General features: G+C 41.0%; 1 protein-coding gene across 1 annotated transcript in view; it reads left to right on the top strand.

Moving 5' to 3' along the window:
- HEATR4 (HEAT repeat containing 4) overlaps positions 1 to 10,583 on the top strand; it is a 41,862-nt gene that overhangs the window by 2,023 nt on the left and 29,256 nt on the right. The window contains exons 2-7 of the mRNA XM_089686930.1: positions 287 to 474; positions 641 to 785; positions 1,999 to 2,186; positions 4,556 to 4,699; positions 6,121 to 6,312; positions 7,338 to 7,498. Coding sequence (XP_089543056.1) covers positions 287 to 474; positions 641 to 785; positions 1,999 to 2,186; positions 4,556 to 4,699; positions 6,121 to 6,312; positions 7,338 to 7,498 — 1,018 coding nt within the window. The remainder of the gene's footprint in view (positions 1 to 286; positions 475 to 640; positions 786 to 1,998; positions 2,187 to 4,555; positions 4,700 to 6,120; positions 6,313 to 7,337; positions 7,499 to 10,583) is intronic.

Here is a 10,583-nt window from a genome sequence, read left to right as displayed (position 1 = left end):
TAATGTCCAGTTAGGCATATGAAGAGATATCCATCCATGATGGTACAGATTTCAAAAGTATCATTCCAGCAACCCTACATCAGGACTACAATTAATTACAGAGCTCACAGATAGAGGTAAACCAAGTAAATATTCCAATTCTAGTACAGCTGAATTGCTTTGCCCATCTACAGACCTTGGTATATATACAATATATCCTCAAAAATAAGAGCAGGTGTAACGTTGAATTCCTACCAGTGTTATAGATGGATGTCAGTGAATCAGTAATATCTCTATTTCCATATAGCTTACCTGGATATTTACCATCACCAACAGAACAGAAGGAGATCAGTGGAAAAAATAAGACAGCAGAAACATTGGTGGTCAAACATTATGAACTACCATCTCCATTGAGGCTACAAGACACCATAAATCCAAAAGCTGGGAAATATGTCTATACCACTGAGAATGAATTTGAGAAAGAACTTTATTCAGGTAAATGCGGGACACTTTAAAGCTGAATTCCAAGAAAACATCTAATTACACAGATAGAATATCTAAAGAAATACACAGAATATGTACAGTATATGGAAGCTGTTTGATCTGCACTTATCTGTATGTGTGATATTTGTTTTATTTATTTAGTTTGTGTGTGTTTTAGGGGCAAGTAAAATTGTGCACCAGAAAGATACAAAGCAAAGAGACTTCATTTTAATGGAGAACCACAATAAATATAAAAAGTATGTACAGCAATCCCTGCCCAGATCTTATCATGAATGGGACCTTGCAGATGAAAAACCAAGTAAGTTTAATGTTTGAGACTTAAATTTAAGGGCCTATTTATCATTGTTTTCACCTGGTCTATTTATCAATGTTTCATTCACCTTGAGTGAATGTTAAGTGAATCTTGAGTGAAACCATTGATAAATAGACCTCGTATTCTGTAATCCTGTGGAAAGAAACTTGGTCACCCCCCCTCCCCTCCCAAGTCTTCTTACACAGTGCTATAGTTTCTGGCCTACTGCCACAAAGGATCAAGCGTTGGCAACAGAAAATAGGACCGGGTTCTTTAAGAAGATCTCAAATGAGGCGTATCACAGCAGTAAAGTTTCATAACTAAAGTCCAGGGGCTGGTAGTGAACAGTTAGCAATATCCAGAGGCAATCCAAATCAGGGCAGGCAGCAGACAGTGTTATCCAAAACCAGTTTAAGGCCTGGGCAGGCAGCAGACAAGTGTTATCTAGAAACAGTGTGAAGAGAAGAAAAATCCAAGTATAGTCAAGGGGGCAGGTGCAGCAAAGCATGGCAGAGACTCATGAAACAAGATGCTTTCACAGGGCCAGCCTTGTGATGATTAAATAAGGTGACACAATGGGGTTTATTTACTAAAGCTGGAGAGTCCAAAATCAGACTCCCTTCTGCATAGAAACCAATCAGCTTCTAACCTCAGCTTGTTCAATGAAGCTTTGGCAATGAAACCTGGAAGCTGATTGGTTTCTATGCAGAAGGGAGTCTGATTTTGGACTCTCCAGCTTTAGTAAATAAACCCCAATGTGTCAGCCAATCAGGGTAGCAAAACAGAGATGGGGGGTGTGGCCCTAGGCCAATCAGTGCACAGGAGCCTACGCAGACAGAGCCCACCCACTGCCTAGTAACAAGGACACCTTTGGAGGGCCATGCTCCCATCGGCTAATGGAAGCAGAGGGGGCATTGTTTCCCCTGCTAAGCAACATAGACATAGGCAGGGCGGAGAGAGGCTGGCCAGTGGGTTGCTGGGTAGGAGCGTGAACTTGTATCACTTGCAGCCAACAGAAGTCAGTTCACCAGGTTGGCTGTTCTGTTTTATCTAACTGCCGTAGAAAGAAGTCAGTTTCCCCGGCTGACCTACAGACTGTAGTATGTGCACATTAGATCATTGTAGAAATAATCACTTTCCAACACACTGAGGCATAAGAGAAAAACATTACAATAAGCATCACTTCTTTTCTTTTCTTTTTTTTTAACTGGTCATACTTTGAGACCTGAAAAAGGTCCCCGTAGGTGGCTGGGCCTCCCAACAGTGGTTGTGGATAATGCTGGACAGAGAACTCAGGAAAAACCTATAACTGTTTCCTGTGTAAGAGACAAAGAGACTGAGAAAATTCTATGGAATGAGAATCGGGTCCTCCACAATATCTTGTCCCATTGGAAGAGCGCTTGGGTGATAAGTGAGTATATATACAATATACAATATGCTGTTGGTCTGGGCAATACTGTCAATTCACATAACTAGGACAATAACACCAGTTATTCGTCATTGTCCTGATTTCATTTTTGCTTGAAGACTATATCCTACCATAAATCAGTAGCTTTTGGGTGGTCACCAGAAAGGTAAGGCCTTTTTTCACACTGCTCAAAAAAATTAAAGGAACAATTTTTAATCAGAGTATAGCATCAAGTCAATTAAACTCCTGGGATATTGATCTGGTCAGTTAAGTAGCAGAGGGGATTGTTAATCAGTTTCAGCTGCTTTGGTGTTAATGAAATTAACAACAGGCGCACTACATGGGCAACAATGAGACGACCGCCAAAACAGGAATGATTTTACAGGTGTAGGCCACTGACATTTTTTCCCTACTCATCTTTTCTGACAGTTTTTCACTAGTTTTGCATTTGGCTAGGGTCAGTGTCACTACTGGCAGCATGAGGTGATACCTGGGCCCTACAAAGGTTGCACAGCCAGTCCAGCTCCTCCAGGATGGCACATCAATACGTGCCATTGCCAGAAGGTTTGCTGTGTCTCCCAGCACAGTCTCAAGAGCATGGAGGAGATTCTAGGAGACAGGCAGTTACTCTAGGAAAGCTGGACAGGGCCGTAGAAGGTCCATAACCCATCAGCAGGACCAGTATCTGCTCCTTTGTGCAAGGAGGAACAGGATGAGCACTGCCAGTGCCCTGCAAAATGACCTCCAGCAGGCCACTGGTGTGAATGTCTTTGACCAAACAATCAGATACAGACTTCATGAGGGTGGCCTGAGGGCCCCACGTCCTCTAGTGGGCCCTGTGCTTACTACCCGGTACCATAGAGCTCGATTGGCATTTGCCATTGAACACCAGAATTGGCAGGTATGCCACTGGTGCCCTGTGCTTTTCACAGAGGAGAGCAGGTTTACCCTGAGCACATGTGACAGACATGAAAGAGTCTGGAGAAGCCGTGGAGAATGTTATGCTGTCTGTAACATCGTTCAGCATAACCATTTTGGTGATGAGTCAGTGATGCTCTGGAGAGGCATATCCATGGAGGGGCGTACAGACCTCTACAGGCTAGACAATGGCACCCTGACTGCCATTAGGTATCGGGATGAAATCCTTGGACCCATTGTCAAACCCTACACTGGTGCAGTGAGTCCTGGGTTCCTCCTAGTGCAGGACAATGCCCGGCCTCATGTAGCGAGAGTATGCAGGCAGTTCCTGGAGGATGAAGGAATTGATAACATTGAATGGCCCCCAAGCTCAACTGACCTAAATCCAATAGAACACCTCTGGGATACCATGTTTTGGTCCATCCAACGCCGCCAGGTTTCAGCTCAGACTGTCCAGGAGCTCAGTGATGTCCTGGTCCAGATCGTCTCATTAGGAGCATGCCCCGACGTTGTCAAGCATGCATACAAGCACGTGGAGGCCATACAAACTACTGAGTACCATTTTGAGTTGCTGCAATTAAATTTCAGCAAAATGGACTAGCCTGCTGCATACTTTTTTCACTTTGATTTTTGGGGTGTCTTGAATTCAGTCTTCTGTTGGTTAAAAATTTTCATTTCCACCAAACGATGGGGCATCCTTACTTTCCTACACATTGCAGTCCATATCAGTATAGATATCCAGCAAGAAATTTTTCCCCATGGTGATTTGATGTGTTTTCAAAGTGTTTCTTCACTTTTTTTGAGCAGTGTAGTTATCTGGTCTTCCAGCATAAATTTACTGGCTTCACAGTAGGCTTGTTTTTTTTTGTATATTTAAGTAGTCAGACTACTCTTTGTAAGCATCAATTACCTTTTTTGAGAAGTGTGCAAAGGATGAAGGAGGGTGGTTTGCTTATTGCATTAATGGCCATGGTTGGTGGAGAAGTCAGAAACTCAGACAAGGAGGGGGATGCACACAATCGTATGTATACAATCCACAAGTCAGTATTACATGCATTTTGGAGAATGCATGATAAGATAGGCCTGAACAAGGACTGACAATTCTCATTCATTTTAATCTATGCCCAAACTTGTCCACTGCATTACTTCAGTAAAACCTAAGAGTGACCATGGGTCTTGTGTCCAGGATCATAAGGGCACAAAGTGCAGGGGCTGCCTTGTATATGGTGAAGCTGTTAGTGGATCAACATAGTTTTCATGTCCTTGTGTGATGATGTCATCGTATGTTGATAATATGATAGCATTTAGATATCAGTTATTTGTTGAGAATTTATATAGCAGAACACCGCATAATATTATTCAGTCATGTAAAAGTTATCACCCCTGGATCAGTGGTACTTGTTTTTCAGCACTATTGACAATAACAATACAAAATATATTTTTGCTCTTTGAAGGCTCCTTGTGGAAAGAAGCCACCCTGGAGCAGCTTACAAGAGATCTTTCTAGTGTCCACAAAGCCTCCAAATTCTCAGCTCTAATGACAATTGCTTCTTCAGCAGTTGCTGGACCTCTAGATGGGATAGATCCCCGAGAGATCTGTGAGTAGAAAAATGTCACTGGAAAATTGGGTCTGCTGTCTACACCATTTGCTTTATTTGAGCATTTTCCTATGGTTGCCTCGGGAGTTAATTTGGCCAGCATCTGTGGTTGCTACCAAGTGAGACTACTGATTTTTTGGTCGTTAGCCTTGTATGTAAAATTCAAAGCCAAAACTAGCTTCTTTGGCCTTTCCCTGAGTGTGTCCTCAACAGACCATGCTTGCAGCATCCTGATCTCTTACAAACCCCAAAGCTTATATGTATTGTTGTAAAGGGCTTCCTTCCTATTTAAATATTTACTGTTCCTGATATTTCATTTATGAAAGGAACTGATGTAAATGGTTTAATGTGCTCTGGAAAACAGTATAAGTATAGTGGAAATAAATAATACATTAATAACAGCAAATTCTTCCCCTACAAAAGGGAGATTTTGCAGTTTATATCCTGTTCTCAGTCATTCCATCTAACTTATCTGAGCCACAATACTTAATAGAAAATTTAAAAAAATTTAAAACTGGGTTTTTGGTTTTTTTCCCAGAAATGTGTTAAAGTATAACTAAAGGCAAAACTTTTTTTTTAGTTTTGGATAGAGTGGAGATGGATTAGAACCCCTGTCAGTTTTTATTGCTGTCTATGCCCCCCCCCCCCCCCGTTAGGGAGATTCACCCTCTCTTTTTGTCCTGTTTACTGTTATCATTGAAAGTGAAAGGAAAAGTAAATCCAAAAATTTGCGTTGTCCCCAGACAAGTAATAGAGGGGAAATTTCCCAATGGGGACACTAATTCTGGTATCCTGGGGGTCTCTGAGGAATTCCCTTAATTTGCAGAGATTATAACCCTCCCTTGCTCAATCCAAAATAAAGAAAAATGTTTTGTTTATAGTTCTACTTTACAGCTGAATTCCACGTATGGACCAATGTAAGTATGCATATGCCATACCAGTGGCATCCCTGTGAAAGCAGACAAGCTCTGTGGTAGTCGCAACTGCTAGAGCGATTGCCACTGTCTTCCAGGTCCCATGGCGGCTGCCATGCTACATAATGAACATGGAGGTCACTTGCTTGGCACGAGTGCCATTCATAGAATGCCAAAGCAGCAAATGGATTAATGATTTTGGCCCTCCAAAACACTTTACTTTCTAGATAATGCTGGAAAGGTAATCCACCAGATTGGTTCCAATATCTGTCAGGAATGCTGGTTTAGCCTAAAATTAAAGGATCTGATTGGTCGCTGTTAGAAACACCTCCAGTTTTCTTATGTGCTAGTTTTATGAAAGCGTAAAGACAAATACTGTATGTAATGTTTATCCGAAGTCTGAAACCTGCCTGTGTACTTCATTACAATAATTTTATTTATGTTGTATTATTAAATAATATTAATTAATAATTAATTATTAACTTTTTTATGTTATATTACTATGAGCTGTTAAAATAATTGACGGCACCGAAATACAGAGCACTGTGCCAGCGCTACCGTCAGAGATCCAAAACCTTGTTGCCGATACCCTGCACAATGAGGATGACCTTGTGAGGATGGCAGCTGCACTGTGTCAGTTCTTTATCCAAGAGTTCAGTGAAGAAGCCAAGAAGATCATGTTCACTGCCTTGGAGAATGGTATTCCAATATGAATTGTTTATTGTCTGTAGTGTTTATTAAAAGCTCAACTTCAGACAAAACTTGCCATTTAGTGTTTCGCTAGCCATAGACAAGGTGGATGAAGGAATCCTCCTTGCTGAGACATTGTATTCCGACTTTCAGAATACACTGATCAGCAGCTGCAGCCAATTGGCTGCAGCTGCAGTTCGACAAACGTTTTTCAACATCCCCATTCGACAGAAGTTGATCATTAGATTAACTTCTCTTGAGTGGGAACAGCCATACATGGACCAAATTTTGGCTGGTCTTTGCTGAACTGGCCAAATTTCAATCCATCTATGGCCAGTTTAAGATGAAGTTGGGAAAGGTTAGAGTCACTGTTAGCTTTTTATTGCCACCTGTGTCCTTTTGGGGAGATTTTCCTTCACTTCACTTTAGGACAAGAAACAATGTAAAATCTCTCCAATGGGGCATAGACAAAAAGGAAAAATAAATTTGTAGTGGAGTAAGGAGAGGTTGTAAAGTTTTTATTGCTGCCCTTGTCTTCCTGTACCAATGACAACCCTCTATTGGGTGTGGGCATCAAAAGCACAGGAAATGAGAAAATACACCCCAGTTGGGTCATAGATAGAGCCAGAAACCTTACAGGAATTTTAAATTCTACCTTCTTTATTTGAAACTTAAATAAATGTTTTAGCAGGAGTTAGTAAGTATTGTGTATTGATGCAGCACCATTCTTGAGTAATCCAGTGAATTAATTAAAATGCCAATACATGTCTCGATATTAGAGCAATTTGATTTTTTGACAGCATTTCATAGGTGCAGGGACGTGTACATACTCGAATTCTTTTGATAGAACTAAACAAGGTACCTGAATCACATTAAAGCTGAACTCAAGGCACAAAAACGTTAATAAACTTAAATAAAAGAATAGTTTAACTGCCACAATGTATACAGTATAAAAGAAACAGCGTGTGTTCTAGAGGGTAATAAAGTAAGTTGTAGGTTTAGCTGTACATTCAAATTTTTTTACATTTTCCCAGGCAACGATGCAGACAGCTGGGCTGCGGCTCAGTGTCTGGCTCTGGAGGGCAATCACAGTTACCTTGTAATACAAAGGATCCTTACCCAGCTATTTGAGGTGCTGGACGAGGAAACAGAAGACCAGGCTTTATATCTGCTGAGACTGCTTAGTCAGCAAACAGTAAGAGGCAGATGATTTTATTTTCATGCTACTAGTACCATGATCAAGACAAACATAAGACATGTGGAGCTAGGAATCATGGGAATTTCCTAGAACACTATATATATAGTGGCCAAATGTGCTATTTTCCATTAAAAAGCGATGATGTACAATTGAAAAGCACAGTATATAGCCTAATAGCATTTGTTATTTTACGTATTTGCACAGAACTAAATGTACATGCACTTTCACTGGGCAGATGGTTATTTCAGTTCTCTATAAATCAACCTCTTAAAAAATAATTCCAGGTATGGCTATATTATACATAGTTACATTGGTCCAGCTGGACCAATGTAACTATGTATGAGGGGCGTTCAAGTCATACCGGGACTTTTGAGTTTATAATAAAAGAACAAATTTCAAGGAGTGGAAACTGCATTTATTTTTCAACATACTCCCCTGCTACATTTATACACTTATCCCAGCATTTAACTAATGCCTGGAAAGCTTCGGCATAGAAAGATTTGTCAGTACGCTGGAACCATCCTACAACAGCTTGCTTCACTTCATTATCATTGTGTTCACCATTCTTACAGAAAAATTAATCTCTTGTGCAATTTTACGACAGGTCAATTATCCAGGGTCAGGTGTTCAACACGCTGAAGGTTCACAGGAGTGACTATGGTAGGCTGGGAACTACCACGACCGGGTCCATCTCTAAAACATTTACAGCATTCAAATGTCTTACTGCGGTGATTTGTAGTTAGTCTGGTTGAAAAAAGACAAAAGTTCATCCAGTTCAATCATTAAATAAAAAAAAAAAAGTTATAATCCTACACCCTCAGTTGATCCAGAGGAAGGCAAAAAAAACCCCCAGCAAAGCAAGATCCAATTTGCTCCTGCAGGGGAAAAAAATGTCTTCCTGATCCCCTGAGAGGCAATCAGATATTCCCTGGATCAACTTTACCTATAAATGTTAGTATCCAGTTATATTCTGTGTATCCAAGAAAGAATCCAGGCCTTTTTTAAAGCAATTCACTGAGCTGGCCAGAACCAACTCTTGAGGGAGTCTATTCCACATTTTCACAGCTCTCACTGTGAAGAAACCTTTCCGTGTTTGGAGATTAAATCTCTTTTCCTTCAGACGTAAAGAGTGCCCCCTTGTCCTCTGTGATGACCTCAGGGTGAATAACTCTACACCGAGTTCACTATATGAACCACTGATGTATTTATACATGTTGATCATATCCCCCCTTAATCTCCTCTTCTCAAGAGAGAATACATTCAGTTCCTCTAATCTTTCCTCATAGCTGATCTCCTCCATGCCTCTTATCAGTTTGGTTGTCCTTCTCTGTACTTTCTCCAGTTCCCCAATGTTCTTTTTGTGAATTGGTGCCCAAAATTGAACTGCATATTCCAGATTCATCACCATACTGTGCTTGAAGTCTTCTTCAGATATTTGCAGATTTTTTGCCTTTGTTCACAAGAAACGTCATCACCACACGCTGTTCCATGCACGCACTAACACTGTTGTCTGCCATCTTGATTAACGGTCTCTGGATTGGCCCACAACATGTTTGCCGCCTATCAGTAATAGGACACCCTTGCTACTTACTACTGTGTGTAGTAATGCAATGCTAGCATCTCTTCTAATACCTGTAAAATTAAAAGTCCCAGTTTGGCTTGAATGCCCCTTGTATATACCATGCCTTACCCCCCTGGAAATTGGAAATCACTGAAGTAGACACCACTACTACAGTGACCTTCACTTGCTTCTGGGTCCCAAGCCCAATGGCTGCATTCTTGCTTACTGAACACAGGTGACATTCAGAGAAGACTTTGTACTTTCTGTATTAATGCAAAGTGTTCTTTGATTGTACAGGGCGAAGAGGTGGAGCAGTGATGTCATGCTCTCCACCTTGTCCAATCAGAGAATGCTTTGCATTCATTCAGAAATTGCAAAGCACTCTCTGAATGGGGCCCATGCTGAATGGCTGACCTCCTGTGATCACAATGTATCAGGCTGGCCACTCAGCAAAGGAACTGGAAGCAAGTGAAGATCACTAAAGCTGTGTCTACTTCAGTGATTTCCAGCTTCCAGAGGCATCGGCCATGTAGTGTAGTTACATAATTAAGTTGGTCCAAGCTGGCCCAACATAACTATGTTTAATGTAGCCATGCCTGGAATTATTCTCTAAAGTGGACCTTTGCCCAGACTATGGACATTAAGAGCCTGTTCACAGCAGCAGGATGTGTTGAACACATGACTGCTGGTGTGCAATGGAAGTCACAGTGCTAATATGCGGATCCTGGTACATCAGACTGTCTACTTTTTGTCACAGAACTTTATTGAAATGTCATGAATAACATTTCAATACAGCTCTACTCGTGGTAGTGATATTGTGATGTGGTGGTTCACATTGCACCCAGCTTTGCTAAAAAAAAGTACTGCATACAGTAATCTGTCACCATTACCAACAAGGCATTTTGCATAGCCCCAATGCATGGGCCCTAAAGTATTCACATCTTCCTAACAAGCAGTAAAAGAACTTTAAAACAAGCCATCCCTGAACTCTGTAGCTGCATGTATTGTGAAGTACCTCATTCTCACAGATCCTCAAAGATGACAACAGAGACTTTAAAGTCTGGTTTAAGTCAGTTTGTAAGGCTTCTTTAATACAGGCAATTATGTGCAATTATGTGCATACAGCAGATTTTAATGGCAAGAATCAGACAAAATGTCCTGAACGCACTCTACCTGCGTTCGGGGGTCTGCGTACAAAAGCTTTCAGTGGGCACCAGAAATATGCAGCATGTTGACACTGCATGGATGAATGCATCCATGTGCATCAAAGCCTCTAATTTTAGGAACATTTACTGTGCGTGTACATCTACTGGCAGGCTGCCAAGATTCTGCACTACATAGAGAATACCTAAGACTTCTGTGCCTTTGTTAACTTTAAAGATGTTAGTTTTGAAATTTTCCACATTGCCTATACAGGTAGTGTTAGAGGTGAATCAGAGCTTGTTTTGAAGTTCTTGTTTAAAAGTGCTTTCACTGCTTATTTAGAACAGGGGTCTCCAAACTTTGTAAACAAAGGGCCAG

Source organism: Staurois parvus, unplaced genomic scaffold (assembly GCF_062004578.1).
Source record: "Staurois parvus isolate SC_StPar_1 unplaced genomic scaffold, SC_StPar_1.0 ptg000414l, whole genome shotgun sequence".
In the NCBI taxonomy this organism is placed as follows: domain Eukaryota; kingdom Metazoa; phylum Chordata; class Amphibia; order Anura; family Ranidae; genus Staurois; species Staurois parvus.
This window is presented reverse-complemented; position numbering and strand designations above follow the sequence as displayed.